At 40.3% G+C, this 25,444-nt stretch overlaps 1 protein-coding gene and 1 pseudogene across 5 annotated transcripts in view; one reads left to right on the plus strand and one right to left on the minus strand.

Annotated features, from left to right (window-relative positions):
• Positions 1-13,785, minus strand: part of LOC124966618 (zinc finger protein 112-like) — a 34,732-nt gene extending 20,947 nt beyond the window's left edge. For 3 of the 5 annotated variants that reach the window (XM_047528066.1, XM_047528064.1, XM_047528068.1), the window contains exons 1-5: positions 13,698-13,785; positions 10,937-11,004; positions 6,915-6,966; positions 4,886-5,004; positions 406-453 (exon numbers count right to left, since the gene is read on the minus strand). In XM_047528066.1, the coding sequence (XP_047384022.1) occupies positions 406-420 (15 nt within the window). In that variant the 5' untranslated portion in view covers positions 421-453; positions 4,886-5,004; positions 6,915-6,966; positions 10,937-11,004; positions 13,698-13,785. Of the gene's footprint in view, positions 1-405; positions 454-4,885; positions 5,019-6,914; positions 6,967-10,936; positions 11,005-13,400; positions 13,527-13,697 lie in introns of those variants that run through there. The other 2 variants (XM_047528067.1, XM_047528065.1) reach the window with 2 other exon arrangements.
• LOC124966136 (protein lin-7 homolog C-like) lies at positions 13,526-23,783 on the plus strand (annotated as a pseudogene).
• The last annotated feature ends 1,661 nt before the right edge of the window (positions 23,784-25,444 follow it).

Consider the following 25,444-nt stretch of genomic DNA (forward strand, 5'->3'; position numbering starts at 1 on the left):
TGCAGGCAAGTGCTCCACTGAGCTACAGTCCCAGTCCCCACTATTATTTTAAGTGGAATTTTTTTCTGCTATTAAGAAGAAAAGACTACTCAAAATTCTATCTATTATTGCAAGGGTAATTAGGAAAGCATATTTTTTAAATGACCAGGGAAAAAACAGGAGATTTGTAAGCAGGGTAATAATATGTGGGAAATTTTAATTTCTATTCTCTTTTACACTATTATTTGTAAAACAGATATGATAATAAATCAAATTAAAAACAGAAAGTTTTCAAAAAGACAAAACAAGAGCCTGACACAGAAATGGTACTACATGCCTGTTGTTTTTTTTAATTTTGGCTAAGAAGGGTCTGCTCCTGAGAATTGAGGGTCACATGTCCAGTGACGGAAATGAAAACCAACTCACCTGGCATTTGGTCATTTTCTCCTCCTTTTTCTAGGGAAAGGCAGAGACCTGAGAAGGCAGAACAGGATAATATGAAAGCAGCCCTGAAGAGAAAGGGAAACATATCCTGTGCAAATCAGAAAAAGTTCTCCTTCCTCAGCAGAGGCGGCCACACACATCTGGTAAGCGGTGGGCAGTCCCCACCCTATCCGGGCACAGTCTCTGTACAGTTTTACCCAGCAGCCCTCACACCTTGGTCTCACAGGGTGTTCATTCTGATCCTGGGAAACGGAGACAAGGAGAAGCAGTGAAATGTTCGGTGAAAGGGTGCTCTGGGGACAAAATACCTGTGTTCAAAACCAGGTGCTGAGTAGCCACACTTGTTTCCTGACCTTCCTCATGATTAATTCTGTCATCTGCAAAACCGCAATGGTTATAGTGCCAACATTCTAAGGGTGGTTAGGATTACCCATGTGAGTAGCGGTAAGCTATTCTAACTATATACCAAGATTCTCTATTTCCTGGCAGCTAGAGAAGTAGACACCATTTTTGCATCATAAACTGCCTTTGCAAACAAATTCTGTAAGAATTGATGCAGAGATTATTGTTCTGTCCAGGGAAAGTCACCCTTCATTCCTGGCATGTCTAACTCTGGCTTCTTATTTTATTTGTTGCCCCAGTAATGCCATCCGGTTAGAAATGAGACTGCCCTTATAAAATGTACAGTGGCTGGTAAATATCCTTCCTAGAAAAGTCAGAGATGGCTCAATGTATATTCCTCTTCTCTCATTGGAACAACCAAAAAATTAATATGAAACCTGTGATTTGCTGTGATACTTCTGAAGTTGACAACAACAACAAAAAAAAATGTGACTCTCTGCCTCAATTTGACTGTTGATCAGAACGCCTAACTGGCAGGGCTGTTTGTGGGGAGAAGTGTGCTCATTTATGCAAAGCAGCTTATCGCTTGTGAATTTAGACACCAGAAGTCTAATTTCCTGGATTTTTCCCCAAGATCTGTTACTTTTTTACTATTCTCTGGCAACTTCAGGCCATCTGTAGAAGAGAAAAAAAAATAATATAAGCAAGTCATGAACTGTGTAAGGTAGAGCCTGTCAGTACCACCTGGGGCGGGGCTGCTTCAGTAGGGTCCTGCCTCCTTCCACGTTCCTGCCCGCACAGCCACTGCTGTAGAGTCCACAGAATGCACGCACGACTACCCAGGACAAGTATTAATTTGGCTGCGTAACCAGCAGTGAAAGAATTGGTTTTCTTTTCCGTGTCCAGTATTTACCTTTGAAAAGGATAGAGCTCCTAGATCAACAACAGGTTGTACAGTGTCCTCTGAGAACATGGAAGGGGCACTCAAACCTAGACTTCCAGGAGGCAAAGGGATGGACAGGCTCGGTGGAAAAAAGGAGGCCTGATCTAGCCCTGGAGGATGACTGAGTTACACCTGCCCTCAAGAGAGGGACTCGTCAGGAGTACTGGAACAAGGAATTGGAGGCACCTGGGGCAAAAGGGGAATCGGAAAGTGGCGAAAAGTCAAAAGCCAAGGCCATGTGCTTTACAGTAAACTCCCCATGAATCCTCATGCCACCCAAGAGGTGGGGACACTTGTAACTCCCTTCTCAGTGGAAAATACTGAGGCATCAAGAGTTTTAGTCACTTGCTCCACTGAGCCAACAGAAGAGGCCAGGATATTAGCCCAGAGTCTATGTTCTCAATTTCTATGGACACTGACTCTCAAGCCGCCAGGTCACTGGCATCAGTGGTGCGTTCATGAAAATAATGTCAATGCCCAGACCCCCGTCCTGGTTCAAGAAGGTCAGCATCTGTGGAAGAAAGAGCTCTTATGAAATTCCTGCAGGTGGCCACGTTTGCAGACTGAGAGATGTATGGTGGCAGTGTGCAAGCTGGGCCCACGCCATGAGCCACTGGGCCCGGTGGCCCCTGAAGGACTGCCAGAGGAGCACAAGGGACAGAGCAGAGTCGGGACCCAGGCCCGCCTTCACCAGCTCTCTCCAGCTCTGCTGTAAGAAGCTCCAGAGCTGTCACCGAGAAAACTGCAGCTGCCGGTGCCACAGATGCCTTTGCGAGCCACTTGCTTAGCACGGAGAAGGCTTCCGCACTCAGACTACCTCATCACTCAAGTCGGGGCTCACTGAAACACCCGGGAGATTCTGAGAACTAAAAATAAAAGCAGGACAGGAGTGTAGTTCAGCAGTAGTGTGCTTGCCAGGTATATGAGAGGGTCCCGAGTGTCTGTTCCCAGCACCACCAAAACCATAAATAAAAGGCAATTCTTTTAAAATAAGTAAAATTAAAACAGTGCTTGTCCTACCGAATGTTCTCGTTAAAGTCTGATTATGTTCTTGGTTAAAACACGTGCCTGTATGCCAAACGCCTTGAGGATGAAGTCTTGATTCTCAGCAAGCCACACAGAGGAACCTCCATGGCCTTCTGCTGTGCTCCCCAAACCCTCTCCCTGTAACCTCTGGCCCCTGAAAATCACATGATCTTGCAAATAAGTCTCCAGAACTGTGTACATGCAGTTCCTTCCGTCCTCCCCTTGTTCTTGCGCTGTCAGCAGACTGTGTGTGTGTGTGTGTGTGTGTGTGTGTGTGTGAAGGGAGAGTGAAAATTTTCAACTTTGTGGGTCACGTGCTATCTTCTGTTGAATACTGCTTATTCTTTTTTAAACCTTTAAGTGTAAAATCCATTCTTAGCTGGGAAAGAAGGGACATACAGAAAGAAACCAAGGGTGATAATATGCCCACCCCAGTTTGAGCCTCCGGAGCCTCAAACCCCTCAGTTTCCATGTGCCCTGCTCCAGGACACCTTGAAGCAGGTTTGGCTGTGGCCTGTTTACTGTGCCAGCCCACCTTGCCAGCCTACGAAGGCACAGGGCTGGCCAACAGCCGAGGCTACAGAACCAAGCTGCTGACTCAGCCCTGACTCGCCACTAACAGGCAGAGTTAACTTCTGCAAGTAAATTAACCTCTCAATGCCGCTACTGCTTTATCTGTAAAATGTAGATAGAAGTAGAATTCTTAAGAGGACTAAATGAGCTGAATGCATCAAAGCATTAGGAAGTTGGTGTGGTTTATAAAAACACCCAATAAAAGTTCGCTATTGTTAGTACCATCCTCATTATTGTCACTGTGGAAGAAACACAGAGACCACATGTTAGCCTTCATTTGTTCCTTAGTCTATTTATCTTAGGTCAGTAATTACCAATAAGCGGACATCACCCTTTGAACATTCTGAAAAGATGGTGGCTTCCACATCCCACCAAAACTGGATAGAGATAAAAGGCAGAGTTTAAATAGTTTATTCCTCTCACATTCCTTTTCAGAAAACCTGAACATGATCTGTGTTGAAGGTCCATTTCCTGCTGTGTTGAAAAGCTGCACCACAAGCATGTAACAAATAATTCCTCTCTGCCAATCCCTGTGCTTGTCATTAAGCACTCTGACACAGTCCCTACTACCTAGAAATTGCAGCTGAGTGGGAGACAGAACAAAGCAGCAGAAACATCAGTCGGCTCAGGTCAACAGAAATGATCCACTTGAGGCACAGGAAAACAGCGGGCATCCTGTTGTTTTCTGATGAAATGTCAATGAGGTCACATTGGTATTAGTCCAGATTCTGTATCCTTACTGGTTTTCAGTCTACTTGTTCAACTGATCATTAGAAAGCATACTGAGATCTTCACATCTAATTGCAGATTTCTCTTCTTTCAGTTCTATTTGGTTTTCTTCACATAACTGTTGCTTAGTGATTACACAAGCAGGACTGTTGCATCTACACGGTGTAACAGGCCCCTGGTGTTGTGTCCCTTGCCAGCCCTGGCAACCGTCCTGGCCTGAAGTCTCCTTTGTCTGACTTGAATACAGTCTCTATGGCAAACCCTTTAACATTTTTTAAGAATTATTAACCTGTCTCTGTCCTTAGAGCTAAAATGGGGTTCTTTTAGACAGCATCACTTGATTCTTGCTTTTTACCTAATCTATGATCTCTTTTAATTGATGTGTATTCAGTCCATTAGCACCTCATGTGATTATGTCATGGCTGGATTTCTATTTACCATTTTATTATTTTTCTACTGTTTGTCCTCCCTAATTTTGTTCCCCTGTTACTCCTTTTCTGTCTTCTTTTGCATTATTTAAATTTTTTTTACATTTAACTCATTTTCATTTAGCTCTTAGCTTTTGGCTGGACCTCCTGTTTCTGTTTCTTATCCCCTAGAGGCTGTTCCATGTTGGCAGTGCACATATCCACTTCTTCACAGGGTCTTTGGTGTCAAAATGCAGAAGCCCTGCGGTCAAAGCGTTCCCTCCACCCTCCGCTTTATGTTTGGTCCTGTGTACTCTCTTCTATAGGCAATAAAAACGCTAGCCAAGAAAGTTAGAATTTTTTACTTTAAACAGTCATATATTTTTTAAGACACAAAGATGCAACAAACAGTACTTCATATTTACAAAACAAAAGTCCTTACTATTTCTGGTGCTCTTTCTTCATTTCTGAATTTCTCGGCTTCCATTTGGTATCATTCAGCCTAAGGAACTTCCTTTAGCCCTCCTTTCAGCACGGTGTGACATTTTTTCCCCTTCATTCCTAAAAGAAACTTTCTTTGCAATAAAAACAACTCCTTTCAGAATTCATACATTAACAACTCCTTTCTTAAAGCATGTTGAAGATGCTGTTCAACATTTTCTGGTCTCCATACTTCCCCATGAGAACCCGCAGACATCTAAGTCATTGTTCTACCAGATACAACATGTCATTTTCACTAACTGTACACAACAATCTTTGTTTATCTTTGTCAGAAGTTTAATTCTGATGTATCCAAAAGTGATTTAATGTTATTTTATTGGTATTCACTGAGCTTCTTGAATCTGTACATTTAAATCACTCACCAAATCTGGGCAGTTTTTGGCCAGTCTTTCTATACAAATTATTTATTTCTCCCTTCTCTGAGACTCCAATGACATGAATATTAAGCTTTGGATATATTCCACAAATTCATAAGGCTCTGCTAATTTTTCAGTATTTTTCCTTTGCTACTCAGATCACAGTATTATCTATCTTCAAGGTTATTGATTCTTTCTTCTGTCATCTCCAGGCTGCCACTGAGCACCTCAAATAAATTTGATACTTCAGATATTGCATTTTTCATGAAATGAATCTTAATTTTATGAGAATCTAATCGTTCTAAGTATTTTCTCTGAATGTAATAAAATTAAACTAGAAATCAACACCAAAAAGATATCTGGATAATGTCCAAGGATTTGGAAATGAAACAGCATATTTTGAAGCAACCAATGAAATTAGTCACAAAGAAATTAGAGCATATTTTGAATGGAATCAAAACCAAGATGTGATATTCAAAATGCAGCTAAAACATGTCATAAAGCTGTGTACCAGTGGTGCATAAATTAGAAGAGAGATCTTAAATCAAAGGGTAAATTAATCCCAAAGCAAACCGCAGAAAAGGATATGTTAACCATAAAACAGAAATCAATGTAATTGGAAACACAGACACTAGACAAAATCAGAGTTGACAAAATATGGCCCATGGACCCAACCCAGCCAACTGCTTGTTTTTGCACAAGCTGTGAGGTAACAATGGTGTTTACACTTTTAAATGTCTGGAGAAAAATCAAAAGAATATTATTTCATGATGGGGTAAATATGCAGCATTCAAATTCCGGTGCTCATGAACCGCTTCAGGTTGCTTCTGAATCACAGCAGCAGAGCTGTGACTGCAGCAGAGGCCACAAGTGCCACTCGCATGTCTCTGCTGCTGCTAAGCACAGTGCAAACCATGCGGACCCAGCACGAGCTGGTCAGGCGGGTTGAGTGTTGCTAACTAAACAACATTTCAGGTTGCACCTATTTCTGTAGCACAATATTTTAATTTTTAAATCACCGTGTATTTTCATCACCGTGTATTTCACATCAAAATAAGAAAAGAGCCAGGTGTGGTGGTGCATGCCTGTAACCCAATGGCTCCTGAATCTGAGGCAGGAGGTTCATGAGTTCAAAGCCAGTCTCAGCAAAAGTGAGATTCTAAGCAACTCAGTGAGACCCTGTCTCTAAATAAAATACAAAGAGGGCTGGGGATGTGGCTCAGGGTTAAGTGGCCCTGGGTTCAATCCCCAGTACCCGCCACTGCCCCCACCAAAAAAAGAAAGGAACAGAAAAACAGACTTTGTTAGGGACAATAGAGGTGAAATATTTTGTTACTGAATTTGATGGCAAAGCCTTTTGCTTATTAGGCACTGACAACATAGCTATGTTAAAAGAACACATGTCAACACTGTCAGAATAAGCACCCATCACAAATATTCTCAATTCACACTAAAGCAATGCTCAGAAAAATTAGAAAATTCAAACTGAAATGTCATCAGAGCAGACTTTCTTCACAAAAACAAGTGATGAAAATAAAGCTACAACCAAGGTTAAGATTTGGCTATTCATATATGCAGCATGTATTTTTAACTCAAGCAAGAAAAATAACTTACCACTGATGAGCTTATCAAATCATGTCTGACCATAGCAGGAAAGCAACTGTGTCTAGAGAAAATAAATTTGCTTAAAGTTATTAGACTTCAGGCAAGAACAATACTCTAAATTATGGACAAAGAGAACAACAGTATAGTCCCTTAAAATACAAGGGAAATAATTTCAATAAATTACATTTGGTTTCTATGATGCCATGTTACTGATATTGCTCAGCTGTTTATTCAAGGAATCAATGCCAACTTTGAAGTAACTCAATAATTAGCCTCTAGGAATAGTCTTCACAGAAAACTACAGGTGAAAATTTTTCAAAGTTGAAAATATATTAATCCAATATAACCCACAGCAGTATAATCTGCTAAAATGCGTTAAAATTGATAGTGGTCAAAATGTGTTGTTGAAACAGAAAAAGGCTGAGTCGCACAGATTTCTAGAACTTGGTGGTTTAAAACAATACACTTTATTCTTTTTAATTTTGGATGTCAGAAGTCCAAAATCAGTTACTGATTTTCAAGGTGTCGGCAGGACTATTCCTTCTGAGAATCCATTCCTGTGCCACCTCCATCTTCCAGAGGCAGCTGGAATTCCTTGGCTTATGGCCACATCACTCCAATCTCTGCTTCATTACCACATCACCTTCGCCTAACTTTGATCCTTGTGCTTTTCTCTTATAAGGACCCTTATGGTTACACTGAGTCCACTCAGATATCTAGGATAATCTACCGAATCCAAGGGCCATAGCTCAATCACATCTGCAAATATCTTTTACCATGTATAGTAACATTCACAGCTCTGAGAATTAGATTGTGGGCTTTTGGGGCAATAACTCAGCATATCACATCTTTCAACTAAAATCATTTGTGGACTGATAAAAGTATTTGGTAGTATCTATTTGTCTTAAAAAGCCATTTCCAAAAACAAAATCTCATTACATATCAGCATCAACAGATATACATTGCAGTAATTTTAATAATATTAATGAACTTCAATTAAGTGAAATGTTATCCCTCCATAAAGAATCCCATTGTTCCAGTTAGTGCATCTATATTACATATTAGACTCAATTCCTTTACTTTAAATTTTGTCAGTAAAAGATTTCTCTCATTATATAAATACTTAAAATCACTGATTTTGCCAATTGACTGGAAAATCTAAAATATTTACAACCTCAGCCTTTGAAGAAAAATTCTGCTGACCTCCAGACAAAATCAATTAAACCCACATGGAGTTCTTCGAGAAAAAAAATAAATAAAAATTAAACTTCTAGCCATACTGACAAAGGATAAAAGAGAAAAGACACAAATTACCAAAATGAAGAATGAAAGAACAGGGTTAGGTTCGAGCTCAGCAATAGAACGTATGCTCATTAGATGCACGGCCCAAGTTCGATTCCAACACTCCCCCACCCAAAAATTAAGAGGGAAGAAGGGAAGGAAAAAAGAAGGATTCCTTATCCTTGGACTCACAGATGTTAAAAGAAAAACTTCACATTCAAGAATTCAATGTAGTAGATGAAATGAATTAATTCATTAAAAGACACAAACACAAAATATTGATGTGAGAAATCAAAGAGAATCTAAATGCAGAAACAATGTGTTCTTGGGCTTAAAAATTCAGTATTGCTAAAGTATCAGTTCACTTCAAACCTATACAACAAACCCATACATTCAATGAAGTTCCAATTAAAATCTCAGCAGGATTTTTTGTACATAAGGATAAGCTGATTTTAAAATTTCTATAGGAAAGCAAAGCAACTAGAATAGTCCAAACTGTTGGAAAGAACAAATTCGACAGATTAACACTGACTCCAAGATCTGATATAAAGTAACAATAACCAAGACCATGGGACATCTGCAAATGAATAGATGCCCAAGTAAGTAAACCAAAGAGAGTGCCCAGAATAAGACCAAGGTCAGCTGACTTGACACAGCTGCAAAAGCAATTCAACACACAAAGGAAAGTCATTTCAACAAAAGGTGTTGGAACAACTGAAGGTTCATGTACAAGAAGGAAAAAAGGAAAGCAGAAAGGAAGGACCAGGAGGAGTGAGGAAGAAGGGAGGGAGGAGAATAGACAAAAAGGAGAAAGGAAAAAGAAAGAAAAGAGAAAAAAGGTAAACCTTGGCCCATACTTCACATCTTATGCAAAAATCAACTCAAAAGGAATCACAGACCTAAATGTAAAATCTAAAACTGTAACACTTAGAAAGATATATAGGAGAAAATCTATATGACCCTGGGTTAGGCAAATCGTTCTCACGTACACGACCAGAAACACAACCCTTAAAAGAAAAAATGATAAAGTGGATTTCATGAAATTTCAAACTCACACTCAAAATGTTACATATTTCATTGGTTTCATTTATGTGACATGGGAAAGGCGATAGGGTTGGAGAAAATCAGTGGTTTCCTGGGGCTAAGAGTGAGGGAAGAATTTGACTACAAAAAGGTACAAAAAGAGGGAATGTTTTGGGTAAGGGAATGGCTCAGTATCTTGACTGTGGTGGTGATGTCCTGATGTCCACATGATGACATAATCATCAAAACTCAAAGAACTGTACGCTAAAAATAATGAATTCTGTTTGTAAATGTCAATGTTTAAAAATCAAATGAAGCTGTTCTTCAGGTTCCTTTCAGACTTAAGCGTAGCATCACTTGGGGCTCCTGTAAACATGAAGAGCCTTGGTTCCACCCCTCAAAATTCCAAGTCAGTCAGTTTGGGACTGACCCAAGGATCTGCTTTTGTATGGGGCTTCCAGGTGACAGTGCTGCTGGAAAGCAGTCGGAGAAAGACAAGCATTGCCAATGGGGTGCAACGATTTGAATGAACCCAGACTTCTCAACAGAAACCAGAGACCAGAAGGAAGTGGCACAGAACTTTCAAGTGGTGAAAGAAAAGACCCGTCCATGTGGAACTGTACACTTAGGACACAGAACAGGAAAATGTCATCCAGGAATGAAGGAAATGAAGATAGCCTCAGATGAACTAAGAGAACTCACAGCTAGCCATCTTACTGTACAAGGACTACTACAGGAAATGCTTCACACAGAAGGGAAACGAGAGCAGAAAGACCCGTGGATCATCAGGGAGGGATGGGGAGCAACAGAGTGGTAAATATCTGCAAAAACATGAGAGATTATTCTTGAGTTTGTTAAAATATGTTTTACTCTTGGAAGTAAAAATGAACATATTGATGGGTTCTCAAAGTGCATACATGGAACACATGACGACTAAGGCATAAAGATAAAGTATAGTTTTTCTTTGGTGACTACAAGGTTCTTTCTGTCTTCAGTTTCCAGCAGTCTGATCATGATGAGTCTGAATCTGGACTGCCTTGAGTTGCCCTGTTTGGGATTTGTTCAACTTCTTAAAAGAAACATATGAGGTCCATCTTAAGATACCAAAGGAAAAAAACAGCAAAATAAACCCAAATACATGAAAAAAGTAATGAAGGAATGAGTATAAATAGATGAAATAAAATAGATATAATAGAGAAATCAAAGAAAATAAAAGTTATCTGTTTTTTACAATCAGTAACACTGATACATTTATCACAAGGTTGGCAAAAAAAACGATAACAAAATTACCAATATCAGGAACAAAAAAGTGGGTAGCAACTAGACCCAGGAGACATTAAAGAAATACAGTGGGAATACTGTGAACAATTCTATGGGTACAAATTCAAATTTAGATGAAATGGGCCAATTTCTTGAAAAGTACAAACTACCAAAACATGTGTAAGATGAAATAACATGAAGAATAAAACTGAATTTAGTGTCAAAAACCTTTCAAACATACAATATCTAAGCCAAAGAGTTTCACTGCTAAATTCTACCACACATTTTTAAAAGAAATATCACTAATTCTACATAATCTCTTCTGGAAAATAGAAGAGGAGGAAACACTCCCCAACTCATTCTATGATTCCAGAATTACACAGTACAAAAAAGAACATAATTGTAAAGTCCTCAACAAATATTAATAAATCAAATCAAACATATAAAAAGAATAATATGCCACTTACAGGTGGATTTATCCCAGAAATGAAAAGCTCCTTCAATGTTTGGAAATTCATCAACCTAATCGAACAGTCTAAGGAAGAAGAAAAATGTTATCAGTTAATGCAGAAAAAGCACTTGACATAATACAACATTCATTTGTGACAAAACTTTCACAAATTAAAAGTATAAGGGGGCTGGGGAGATAGCTCAGTCGGTAGAGTGCTTGCCTCGCAAGCACAAGGCCCTGGGTTCGATCCCAGCACCCAAAAAAAAAAAAAAGTATAAGGAAACTTCTAAAAATGCCTTTCCTATATCAAGACAGCGATGTTCATTCACACCATGCCTACTCATCAACACTATTGAAAATCAGTCAGTGCATACAGATTAGAAAGCATGAAAAAAACTGATCCTCTTCAGATACAACATGAATGTCTAGTGGAAGATTCCAAGGAATTTACAAAAAAAAAAAAAAAAAAAAAAGCAAACCTGTGTATTTAGCAAAGTCTAAGAATACAAAGTAGACACAAAAATTATGTTTCTTACACTAACAATGTGCTACTGAAAATCAAAATTTAAGAACAATACAACTTATAGTAACTCCAAAAGAATTCATGATATACTTAGGAATAAGTCTAAACAAAACATGCACAGGCTCTGTACGTGGAAAAACATGAAATGCTGATATAAAAATTTAGAGATTTAATTCAGCACCAATTAAAATCCCAGATGAATTTTTGGAGATATAGGAAAGCTATTTATAAAATGTATACAAAAAGGCAAAGAAACCAGAAGAGCTAAAACAATTTTCAGGGAAATTTTTGAGGAATCAAACTATCCAGTTTTGAGACCTACTATCTAGCTACAATAATTAAAATAGCTTGATAACGTTGAAGGGACACACATACAGATCAATCTAACAAAAGAAAGAACAAAAATAAACCAAACAAACTGTGTTGTATAGCTGGTCATTCATATGTAAAGAAAACACAACCCAATTGAAAATGGACAGAATATATGACACACACTTTAGCAAAGAAGATATAAAAATGGTGATAAGGAAAAGCTAGATCTGCTGATCATTAACCATCAGAGAAAGTCACAATGCAATTAAAATCAAAAATACAATTACAACTATTAGAATGGTTAAGATTTAAAAAGACAATATTAAGTGTTGGTGAATATGTAGAATAACTAGAACTTTCATACCTTACTAATGGGAATGCAAGAGTAAAGATACTCTGAAGAAGTTTGGTAGCTTCTTATGAAGTTAAATACACACGTTAAATGACCCAGTAACTCCACTCCTAAATATACATACCTTCAAGAAATAAGCACAGAAACCTGTACATTAATGTGTATAGCATCTCTACTCGTACGTGCTTAAAACTGAATAAAAATACCTATGAACAGGTGAAAGGATAGACTGTGGATATCCACAAAATACAGCAATGAACAAAAATATTCATACACAGAATAACTTGGATACATGTCAAAGGTCATTTGCTGAAAGAATCCAGTCTCACAGTATTAGTATACACAGTATTAGTTCATTTATATAGAATTCTCAAAAAGGCAAACTACAGTGTTTCTAAAATCAGAATATGAACTGTACAGATTTTGAATACAATAAAATTACAAATAACTAAAAAAAATATCAAAAGTCAGAGCTCATTAACAGAGCTTTTGTGACCCTCTAGAAAAATCCAAATGCGCCTTCTCAATCTGATAGGAAATTACATGAAAAACTTAGGCAAAGGATTGAAACTATCTAAATTCAAATCCCAGCTCAGTCCTCTTCCTAGCTAGGAACAGAATTACCAGGTAAGCTGTGTTTTCCATTTCCTCATCTTTAAAATTAATGGCAGTCCCCCACCCCCACAAAGGACTGTGAGGACTAAGTGTGTTGATTCAGATAAAACCTCTTAGAATGATATTTAGCACTTAAATGTTTACATACTATCTTTATAACTGATACCCCAAGTGCTCTCCCATTCCTTTCTGCATCTATTCAACAAATATAGTGCTGATCTGTAGCAGAATTTGCCATCGGAAATACCTTCTCCCATAAGAGAGAAGACGGGAGAAGGAAGGATGCTGAATTTCTATCACTCAGGGGGGACTTTGCCAGGCGTCAAAGGATCATTCCCTACTTTTCCCTCAGCCTTTGTCAGGTCTAGGCTGGGGATGGAAAGGAGGCTGGGAGAAATCAGATTTCATCAGAAACCCCCCGTGAGTTCCAGTGGACATCCCAGACAACAGCCAGGAGTCGGGGTGGGTGGGGGATCCTCAGGGATCGGAGAGGGGCCAGGGTGACTGGAGCTCTGACCCTTTCCTCGGATCCCTGGAGCTTTCCGGGAACTGTGATAGCAAACGATCTGTCTTCTAGCACGTGCCGGGCTCCGTTCTGAGTCTTTAACTCTTAACATCACTCTTAGGAAGTCGTAAGCCGTTTTAAAAGAAGAGGGAACAGCGGCAGAGATTACGTACTCGCCAAGTACATCGCTGGGAGGTGGCAGCGCTGACTGCGGCCAGGCAAGGGGCTGGGGGCGTGCAGAACCCAGGACACCCGCGACCCCCAGGGCGCACGACCCTGCGCGGGCCCGGCGCGCGGGATGCGCCAACCGCCCGGCACTCAAGAAGGCTCGGGCGGAGAGAACCAACCCCGCCCTTCGCCGCGGGCGGACTCTTCCCCCAGGTCGACCGCCAGGTTGCTACTGGCCCGCAGCGCAACGCAGAGAGCTGCGCGCGGACGCCGGGAGGGGATGTGCCGAGGGGAGGGCTCACCTTTCCGAGAGCAGCGAAGGCCGCAGCCGCGCATACCTGGGGCGGGAAGCGACTCTGCCGGCAGAACCCGACCGGACTACGCTTCCCAGAATTCCCGACGGGAGCCGGGACGCGGCCTCAGCCGGCCGCGGCGGAAGCTATCCCACGGCTCAGGTTCCCGGACTACACTTCCCAGAATCCCCAGGACACCTGTCGCCTCCCCTGGCCGGAAGTGCCGGCCGCTGCAGAGACCGTGGGGTGGGTGCATGTCCGAATCCAATTCTCCGGCTCCGCTTTCCTGGAGCCAGACTCTCCCAAACGCGGAGACGGTCTGCTGTGCTCGCTATCTACTGCTGTTTCCCTCCGGCAGGCGATGAATTAACGCCTTTCCCAGAGCAGGTGTGCGACCGTGTGGATCGTGGGGACTAGGACTCCCGGAGTCCCTCGAGGCAGCCGCTCCAGCGCGTTGGCCGTTCTTTTGGGTCCTCGGTCTGCTCTTGGATCCCCGGTCTACACTTTCGGATCGTGGGTCTACTCTTTGGATGGTCGGTCCGAATCCATTCTGGAACTCTGGTCGGGCTCGTTTGTCCCCACTCCACCTCTTTTTTTCCTTGAACGTTTTTCCTTTCAGATTCAGCCAAAGCAAACTCTACCTACCTGACTACTACGTATTCCAAGAGAATCATGAACAGACTTGAAATGCATTCAAGAAGAAAGAACAAGGTCATAAAGAGGAAAGTGACGTTCTTTGTGAGCGAAAAGTAGGAAATCATGGAAGAAAATTGGGCTGACGCACTGGGAGCTGACTTGAAGGAAAACAGGACGTCAATCTTACTTTGGACCCCCTTTTTAAGTTCTGGAGCTTTGATGCATCTAGAATAGGGACCGTTCTGCTACTACCACCTACCATAGGGTGTGCCTTCCAAGGTTCTCAAGGGAATGTAGATGCTAAGAATCAAAACAAAACAGTACCCCAGGTGCAACTGTTGATGAGGCCCTAAAGCAAAAGCAGCAAGTGTTTCCCACGTTTTCTTTGAAAAGGCCTTAACTGCACATTAGAAAATATACTTCATAAGGCAAATGGAATCCATACAAAGTGATAGATCCCTTAATAATTTATAGCAATGTTATTTATACAAAGTAATTAATAAAGTGATTTAAGGGATAAATCCTTTATTAAATCTTGAAATTTTTCTTTGAGTATCTATTATCAACTCTTTTCACCCTGCTCTTGATATCTGTCATAAATACTATAAGTTGTGGAGAACACAGTGACTCAAAAAGAATAGTGAATGAGGTAATGACTCAATCCAGAAAAGTAAAAAGAAAAGGTTTAAGTACCCACTTTTCTTCCAGACAGGAAATATCTATATATATATATATATATATATATATATATTTCCTTTATGCTAATACAGTAATTATATTTGCTTGCGGTGTCTTGAATTTCTTGTAATGTAAAACAGCCCCCCTTCCTCTTTTGCAAGACCTTGGCCTGCTGAAGTAATCTGTCAAGTAGGATTCCTTGCATTCTGGATTTGTCTGATGGATTCCTTGACCTAGCACTTAGCATCTTGAAACCTGAATTTTTTTTTTAATTAGAAAATCTCAAATGTTGGGCAAATACTCTCAATGAAGAGTGAAAGTAAAATACATAACAGCCATTATGTGAAACTGCTCAATGGTTTAAAAGAAGGTAACCATTTTTAGAAATTAGATCATATCATTACTTATTTGACAACCCCTGCAAAAGGAAGTGTCTTAAATAATCATGATTAATATATTAATGAGGATCAAATCTCATAATAAGCTTTTTTGGGAGAAAATCTTAAAAATTCAGGAATGAAATAAAAGTTTTGTATACTTCCAGTAGTAATTTGGAATAAAAATCTAGCAGGTGATGCATGAAACTCAATTCAAAGTGAATTAAAGACTTAGGTACTAGAACAGAGATCCTGTGCCTAATACAAGAAAAAGTAGGCCCAGATCTTCATCATATGAGCTTAGGACCTGACTTCTTTAACAAGACTCCTGAAGCATGATAAGTAAAATCAAGAATCAATAAATGGGATGGTTCAAACTGAAAACTTCTTCTCAGCAAAGGAAACAATAATGTAAAGAGAGAGCCTACAGAATGGGAGAAAATCTTTACTATATGCACCTCAGACAGAGCATTACTCTCTAGGATATATAAAGAACTCAAAAACCAACAAACAATCAATAAATGGGCTAAGGAACTGAACAGATACTTCATAGAAGAAGTACAATTGATCAACAAACATATGAAAAAATATTCTCATCTTTAGCAATTAGAGAAATGCAAATCAAAACTAAGATTTCATCTCACTGTAGTCAGAATGGCAGTAATCAAGAATACAAGCAATAATAAGTGTTGGCAAGGTAGTGGGGAAAAAGGTACACTCATACATTGCTGGCGGGAATGCAAATTGGTGCAACCATTATGGAAAGTAGTGTGGAGATTCCTCAGAGAACTTGGAATAGAACCATTTGACCCAGTGATCCCACTCCTTGGTGTATTGCCCTGAAGGACTTAAAAGCAGCATGCTACAGTGACGCAGCCACACCAATGTTTATAGCAGCTCAATTCACAATAGCTAAACTATGGAACCAACCTAGGTGTCCTTCAACAGATGAGTGGATTAAAAAATGTGGTATATGTATACGATGGAATATTAGCCTTAAAGAAGAATGAGATGATAGCTTTTACTGGTAAATGGGTGGAGCTGGAGAATATCATGCTACGTGAAATAAGCCAATCCCAAAATACCAAAAGCCAAATGTTTTCTCTGATATGTTAATTCACAATTTTAGGGAAGAATAGAGTTACTTTAGATTAAGTAGAGGGGATTGAAGGGAGGGAGGGAATATGGGGATAGGAGGAGAAGTAGAATGAATCGGACATTATTACCCTGTGTATATATATATAACCATACAACTGGTGGGATTCTACATCATGTATAACCAGAAGACTGAGGAATTATACTCCATTATATATGATGTGTCAAAGTGTTTTCTGCTGTCATGTATAACTAATTAAAACAAATTTTTAAAAATCTGGCTGATCTTTTTTAAAATCAACTTTATTGGATATAATCCACATATACCTTTCATCCATTTAAAGTATGCAATTCATTGAGTTTTGATGTATTCACAGATATGTACAATCATAACTAGAGTTGATTTTAGAATATTTTATCACCTCAAAAAGGAACTCCAGGCCCATTAATATTAAATCCCCCCCCCATTCTTAAACAACCACTGATCTACTTTCTGTCTCTTGAAATTTCCCTGTTCTGGATATTTCATATGGAGAGAATGATATGAAATGGGATCTTTTGTGACTTGCTTCTTTTCACTTAGTATGTTTTTAGGATTTATCTGTGTTATGTCCTGTATTACTGCTTCATGACTTTTCGTGGCTGAATAATATTCTATTATATAGATATACCATATTTTGTTTACCTATTCATCGGTTGATGGATATTTTGGTTTCTACCTTTTGGCTATTTTGAACAGTACTGCTAAATACAGGTGTTTGTGTGGGTCTTTTGTTTTTTTTAACTTCTCTTGGTTATGTATCTAGGAGTGAAACTTCTGGGTCATATGGTGACTCTATGTTTAATCATTTAAGGACCTGCCAGTCTGTTTCCGATGCAGCTGTCCATTTTACATTATCACTAAAAGTGTATTAGGGGTATGATTTCTTCACATTCTTGTTAAAACTTGTCATTATTTGCCTTTTATTCTAGTCATCCTAGTGGGTATGACGTGTTATCTTATTGTGGTTTTAGTTTACATTTCTCTGATGACTGTGTTGAACATCTTTTCAGGTCCTTATTAGTTATTTGTATATCTTTGTGATTTATTTGAGAGGATTTAGTATCAGAGTAATATTAACCTTAAGAGATGGAAGTGTTTCCCTCTTCTATTTTTTGGAAGGATATGTAAAGAATTGATACTACTACTTTGAAGCAGAAGTGACTGTAACTACTGGCAATTCTTGGATGACACTCACAGAATTCCCCATGAGATAAGTCACAGCCCGCACTCTTGTGGGGAATGTGTGGACTTCAGGTCCCAGGATCCCTGGGAAGAACTGCCAAGGTCATTGCTTTCCAAGGGCAGGAGGTAGCTGCCACGCTCAGAGCTTGGACTGCATGTCACACGTGCCTCCCAAAATGCGGGTTTCTGGCTGTTGCTCCGGGAACCTAGGTGTTTCAAACCTGCGAGTGCCGTTTCCAGATCCTCTTCAGGTAACGCTTCTCAGCAGCCTTTTCCTTTTTATTTGCATATTTAGGTTCAGTTTGAATTGTCATCCTGCTTTGCCTGAGCTTACTCTTTCTTTTATTTTTTTCCTTTCGAGTATGACAAAAATTCAGATGTCAAGAAAATTCCTTTGGTAGTGAAGCACACAGCTTGAAAAGTGGAAAGAAAATGAGGAACAGGCTCTAAAAGGGAAGCTATGTGTGGGTTAGACCTTGAAAACGCAAACCAACTTTGACTGGATTTTCTACTTAATTCAGTATGTATCGAATGCATCCAGAACTCTTTTTTGGTCCTGGGGATTGAACTCAGGGACTCTTACCCACTGAGCCACATCCTCAGCCCTTTTTATATTTTATTTAGAGACAGGGTCTTGCCAAGTTGCTTAGGGCCTCGCTAAGTTGCTGAAGCTGACTTTGAGCATGTGATCCTCCTGCCTCAGCCTCCTGACTGGCTGGGATTACAGGCCTGCGCCACCACACTCCATACATCTAGAACTCTTGACAGTATTACCTGGCATTAGTTATTCATTCCAAATACATGAATACTCTGAAAAAAGCAACTCAAGCTTTATTTTTTAATTTTAAGTTGTAGATGAACATAACACCTTTATTTATTCATTTTTATGTGGTGCTGAGGATTGAACCCAAGGCCTCACACATGCTAGGCAAGCGCTCCACCACTGAGCCACAACCCCAGCCCCCCAAACTTTTAAGTTATAAAGCAGAATCAGCAAAAGCATTCAGATGTTCCTTGACTTGAATTTCTCCTCATAAGCTGTAGGTCACCAGGCCAGTGAAAGGAACAGTGTGGATGTCAAGGAATTATATGAAAAGAGATAAATATATAAAACTGTGAAATCATTTTGTTCAAGTATTACATCACCTGTGCATACCCTCTTCTTTTTTTTTTTTTTTTTTTTTTTGTGGGTGCTGGGGATCGAACCCAGGGCCTTGTGCTTGCAAGGCAAGCACTCTACCAACTGAGCTATCTCCCAAGCCCTGCCTCTTCTTGATAGCATAAAAACAACAGTGTCTTAGGAATATGGAAAGGAGTGGGACAAGGGTTTTTCCTTTGGGGGATTTGGTGAGGATTGCAATCTACCAGCAAATAAAAACATGTTCTGCTGTTAGCTTTTCTTCTGGACAATAACTAAATTTTTCATACATTTTTTAACAAAACATTTCAAACATATACAGAAGAGTGAAATATTCTATAATGTCACCCCTCATCCCCCAGATCCAACAATTGTCAATATGTGCCACTTTTCCATGATCTATCAATTTTGGTTTTCTTCCTTTTTGTTTTTGTAACTTTAAAAATCATAACACTGTATTTTCCCCCCTAATATGTCCATATAGACTTCAAAAGTTCACAGATCTTGTAACTTAAATATGACTATCACACTGAAGAAAATTAATAATTCTTTAATATTGTCTCACAGCCAAAAAATAATCAAAATTTCTAATCATCTCAAAATATCCATTCCACACATTTAATAGCTTTGTCTCTTGAGTCTCTTTCACGCTGTAGTCCTCTCTATCCATTTTGAATTCACACCTTTCATCTACTGAGAGTCATCAGGGAAGCTGTCAGGTAAGGTGGTTCATATTCTGGATTTTATAGAAGGTTTCCTTTGCTGTCAATTAACATTGCCCTCACCTCTCCTGTGGTTCTACAAGCTAGATTTAGAGGACAGGTGAGGTGAAGTCTCACCCTTTGGCCAGAATCCTCCATGATAGATTTATTCTGGCACTATTCAGTAGCACTGAAGCCAGAATTGAGAACAGGCAGTTAGTGTAGGATAGGGAATCGGGTCAAATCAAGAAAGTGAAGACCATCCCTGGGAGAATGGAAAGTCAAAGACCTCTGCAGCCCATTGAATTACCAAATTTACCTGCCCTTACCATCCTTTTCCAAAGGCTGCAGGCAAGGAGTTGCTAATTAATGCCCCTGGGCCCCTACCTGCCTCAGTCACTCCACTTGGCCCTCCCCCTTCCCATCTGCTTCTCACCTTTTTGCCATCTCAGCTGCATCTCCTTGGCCTAGTCACATCATCGGTGGGAGGGAGATAAGGGGGAAGGAACAGGAGAATAAAATCTATAAAAGGGGCAAGATTTGCTCATCTAAAAAGTTCTGCCTTTGGGTCCCGTTCTTCCACCAGGGAGAAGTCTGTTCTACTTTTTAAAAATAAAGCTCTTTTCTACTTTACACTCGCCTCAGCGTGCTTCTCTGGTGTTATACTGCAATATCTGAGGAAGCAGGACTCGTCAAGGTAACCTGTGGTATCAGCACCACCTCTTCAGTGAAGAGCACAGTACATCTTGAATGTCACTGCTTCCTGTACATAGTATAATATTTTTTGAAAGTACAGCTCGACTATGATATAAGTGTCCACTAGAAGAACAGAGTTAAAGAGTTTGAGAGCAAGGGTAAGAACTTTGAAAGGCCCGATTTTTTTCTTCTTTCCTCCAATTTCTAATCTTATCCTGTTAATCATCTGAAGTCTTGCAAGTAGGCAGCAATGAACATCCATGTCCACTGCTCTTGAGCCCTAGTATTATGGTTTGGATGTGAGGTGTCCCCAAAAGCTCACATGTGAGACAATGCAGGAAGATTCAGAGAAGTGATTGGGTTGAGAGTCTTAACCTAATCAGTGGATTGATTCCCTGGTGGGATTAACTAGAGGTAACTACAATGGTAACTGGAGGCAGGTCGGGTTTGGCTGGAGGAAGTGGTTGATTGGGGGTGGGACTATGGGGTATATATTTTGTATCTCAAGAGTGGAGTCTCTGTTCCCTGATCACCAGGTGAGCTGGCTCTCTCTACCACACTCTTCCGCCATGATGTTCTGCCTCACCTCTAACCCCGAGGTATGAAGCCTGCTGTCTATGGACCAAGATCTCTGAAACCGTAGCCCCTAAATAAACCTTTCCTCCTCTACAGTTGTTCTGGTTGGGTCCTTTAGTCACAGCAGTGAAAAAACTGACTAAAACACCTAGTCTGAATGTTCCTCAGGATGAATTTCTTCCCAGACTCTCAGGGTACATGTACGGCACAAAGTTATATTTCCAAAACTGTCCCCAAACAAATGGTCTAACCGACTGAGCCAATAGTATTTTGGAGCTTTTATTCCAAAATACACCCCATCATTGGGTGTATCAGGGCTCAGTGGCAGAGTGCTTACTTAGCAAGTGCCAGGCCATGGGTTTGATCCCCACACCACAAACAACCACAAAAACACACACCCTAAATTGGAATATCCCCTTCTCTTTCCTAGCATGTTTTAAATATTTCTACCATTGTACATAGGAACTTCTCAGAGTCGTATGATCTCTGTACCTCTAAAGTAGTGCTTCCCAGCCAAGATCAGGAACAGTGACAGTGTCTCACAAATGATTTTGTAACAACTGTTCACTACCAAATCTGATGGTTATTTAAAAACAAAAAGAGTAAACTCGATATTTTTCGCATAATGGCAACATGCTTCCCTTTTCTGCATCTTGATTTGAAGAATGGGAGAACAAAAGATGGATTCAGAGCTCCTGGGCCGGGAAACACATGTAAGCAGATGCTACTGACCGGCTCATGGGGCTCCTATTCCTAACCCCTGTGCCCCGCACAGCTCTTCTGTAATGCTGGGGGCCTTGGGGTACGTTCTTAGTGTTCCTTACATCCACAGTTGTCAGGGGACACAATTCCAGCAGAAAGCAAACCCTTGGAGAAGGGGGTAGGGGCTGCTGTATTTCTTTTGGTTAAGTAAATTCACAGTTACTTTTCTAGCACCATTAGTGCTTCACCTTTTTCTTTTCATATTTGTTTTCCTAGGCAAAGAAAAAAGAAAAAAAAAGGATATGGGAATAAAAAGAAAATATAGCAATTTAGGAGAAAAAGTAAAGGTTTCAATATGAAAAAAATAATAACACATTTTAACTGGGTGCAGTGGGGCGCACCTGTAATCTCAGCAGCTCGGGAGACTGGACAGGAGGAGTGCAGGTTCAAAGCCAGCCTCAGCAACTTAACGAGACCCTGTCTCAAAATAAAATACAAAAAAGAGCTGGGGATGTGGCTTAATAGTCGAGTGCCCCTGGGTTCAATTCCCAGTACCAAAATAAAATAAAATAAAATAAACATATTTTAGTGAGGTGTGTGAACAACAACAAAAAAAAATGGTAAAAGGCACTTGGGTTTGCTGCACTGGACATCGCCTTGAGGAGCATGGGATCCAAACACGGTTCCGCCAGGTCACGTCTTCATGCCGGTGTTCCACTGGACCTCGGATTGCACTCTCTAGCATGAACTGATGATTCCAAGATATCTACCCCCCAGGCATTCCAGGCGCAGAGGAGGCCACGTAAGGAACAGGCAGTGTCGTTTCTGATGACGAAAGGAGCTGTACTGGTAAGAAACTGGAAGAAAAAGGTTTTAACAGGGAAAAGTATGGAAAAGGGTTTTTCCTTGAACTTTTTTTCCTTGTGGTGCTGGGCATCGAACCCAGGGCCTCACACATTCTAGGCAAGCACTGTACCACTGAGCTAAATCCCCAGCCCTTCCAAATGTTAGTAGTTCAAATTCAGGCTTGACACTGGCTACTTCTGCTTCATTCTCTTCACATGTTTAACATGAGTGGATCTTTTCTACAAATCCCTTTAAACCACACGAGTTCATAACCACCCAGGAAGAGGGGCTGGGTATAGGCAGAGATGGAAAATAACTCCATGGTGTCCAGACAACTCTAACAAGTGGAGCCACAGGAAGTGTGTGCTTAACACTTTCCTTCTGAGCAGCAAATCCCCTGTTACAGGAAACCTCTAAAAATAACACAAAAGGATTGAGAACAGGAACATGATACACAACTGCACACATCTCAAAGCCAGCACTTATCAAGATTTTGCCACATTGGGCTCATCGATCACTTTTTTGTTTTTAAAGTATTTTAGATCAAATCTCTGACTGGCATTTCCTTACAAACACTATATGTGTTGCATAATTTTTTTTTTTTTTTTTTTCTTTTGCCTGGCGCAGTGGTGCATGCCTGTAATCTCAGCTGTTTGGGAGGCTGAGACAGAAGGCTCAGAAGTTCAAGGCCCGTCTCCACAACTTAGCAAGAGCCTTTCTCAAAGTGAAAAATAAGAAGGCCGGGGGTGAGTTCTGTATTGCTAAGGGAGAAGAAGGCGGTGCTGGGAGAACCATATGCTTAGTGAGGGACATTTGCGGAACAACTGAATTGATGGACATACTACAAAGGAGTGGAGAGGGGCCTCCACAGAAACTTCCGGCTTTACAAAGACTCCTCGGAGCGAGCTCTGCGATGCTGTCGGCAGGTGTATGAAATGTCTGTGGGACTGGGGACACAGAAGCCGTCCTGAAGTGAGAGCTAAGGCAACAGCCAAGGCTACTGTCACTGCCTTGGCTGCCAGAGAAGGACGTTCTCGTTCTCAAGTGGTCCAGCCACCCAAAACAGAAGCGGGTCTGGGTTCAATATTAAGGGAGGCAAAGAACAACACTCTCCAATCCATTTATCTCCAACAATTCCAGGTGGAATGACTGATGGGCACGGGGCCTCAAACGAGGATCAACTCCTTTCTGCTCGTGGAGTGAGCGGTGAAGGAGAACATCACGGAAAAGCTGTAGAACTGCCAAAAGCAGCCCAAGGAAAGGTTAAATTAGTAGTGTGGTATACTCCCAAAATCTTAGAAGAAACAGAGTCATGCTTTGAAAAAAACGAGTTCTGCAAAACGCAGGCAACAGAACCTAACACATTTAAAACTGTGTATTCCATTTTGCTTTTTAGCTAGAGAAGTTTTACTTGTGACCTACTGATGGCCACAATGCCAATGGTTGTAAAAAAAAAAAAAAAAAAAAAAAAAAAAAAAATACAACCTTCCCGTGAAATCCTCTTTGCCATTTTATGAATGCCTATTTAAACATCATTTATGGTTCTAGAGATGCATACACTTTTTTTTTTCTGACAAGGAAAAGTAAAAGCCATTGAGGGTGATTCTGTCCTGCTGTTTTTATGGATCTTTTGCAAATGCAGATTTTGTCATAAAGTTGTTATAGATTTTTTAAAATGCTTTTTAAATATTAAAATGTTTTTTGGGGTAGGTACTGGGGATTGAACTCAGGGGCACTTGATCACTGAGCCACATCCGCAGCCCTATTTTGTATTTTATTTAGAGACGGATTCTCACTGAGTTGCTTAGTGCCTTGCTTTTGCTGAGGCTGACTTTGAACTCAAGATCCTCCTAACTCAGCCTCCTGAGCTGCTGGGATTACAGGCGTGCACCCTGGACCCAGCTTAATATTAAAATGTACTTTTACATTCTTCATCTTTTTTTAGGAAGAATGTTTTCTTCATTTGGTTACTTATTCAGAATGGACAGTTCTCTTTCTCTCTCTCTCTATCTCTCTCTTTTTTTTTTTTTTTTGGTTTAACTATATATATTTTTTTTAGTCTCTGAAATTCCTTTCCAGATTTCCAAGAAATCCAACATGGCAGTGTCACCTACCATTACACTGCCATTGTTAACATCATTGGTGCATTTTGTACTTTGAACATTGTACGGGGAAAAATGCAGCTCAACTTGGGACCTGCAGTGGTGCTGCGATCCTGCTGAACTGCCGCTCACTCGCTTGTCTCAGTTGCGGCTTGCCAATAGCTCCCAGAAAAAATGCTCCGCAGACACGAGATCTCACGCAAGAGACTTTATTTATGCAGACGATTAACACGTCCACTCAGGGCGAAAAGAAGGGGAAAAAGAGAAAGATGGCGTGTGGCTTCTCCCAGATATTGGAATCTCACGGGCTGGAAAGAACCAATAGCGGAGGAGAATTCTTGCAAGCTGACCGATGAACCAATAGCATGTTAGGACAGAACGTGGGAAGCAGGAAAATGGCGACAGCAAAGCCGGAAATTTCTGGAACGTAAGAGGCGGGCAGAGTGCAGATTGACAGGTGATGGGGAGGCCAGAAATTCCTGTAAGGGAAGAGGTTGGCGGAGTGCAGATTGACAAATGGTTGGGAGGCGGGCAAAATGGCTGTATCTGATGGGGGTGGGGGCAGCTTTATACATTACAAACATACACATCATATATAGAATCAATGATTAATAATAACTTGGCATATTGGAAGTTTTTTACTTTTATTTGAACATGTATAATGGGTATTCATTTATACTGATTTATAAAAGTGAGTTTTTAAACACTGAAACAATCATTGCTAAAATTTGTATTTCATAATATTTGAGCAGTGAGGCAAAAAGATGTAATTTGACTCTTAGCATTAATGATTCTATCCCTTTCTATTTGTATTCAACAGTATAGCAAAAAGTATAAATGCAAAACATGTTCAGATCTCATCTTGCAAATTTTTTAAGGTTATTCTGAAATATAAAAGAACCAAAGTAAAGCCATTTTGTTCTGACCTGACTCCATCTTATGCATGCTTAAAATGTTTTTCAGTCTCCTGAAGCTATATCTACG

Source organism: Sciurus carolinensis, chromosome 16, assembly GCF_902686445.1.
Source record: "Sciurus carolinensis chromosome 16, mSciCar1.2, whole genome shotgun sequence".
Taxonomy (NCBI): domain Eukaryota; kingdom Metazoa; phylum Chordata; class Mammalia; order Rodentia; family Sciuridae; genus Sciurus; species Sciurus carolinensis.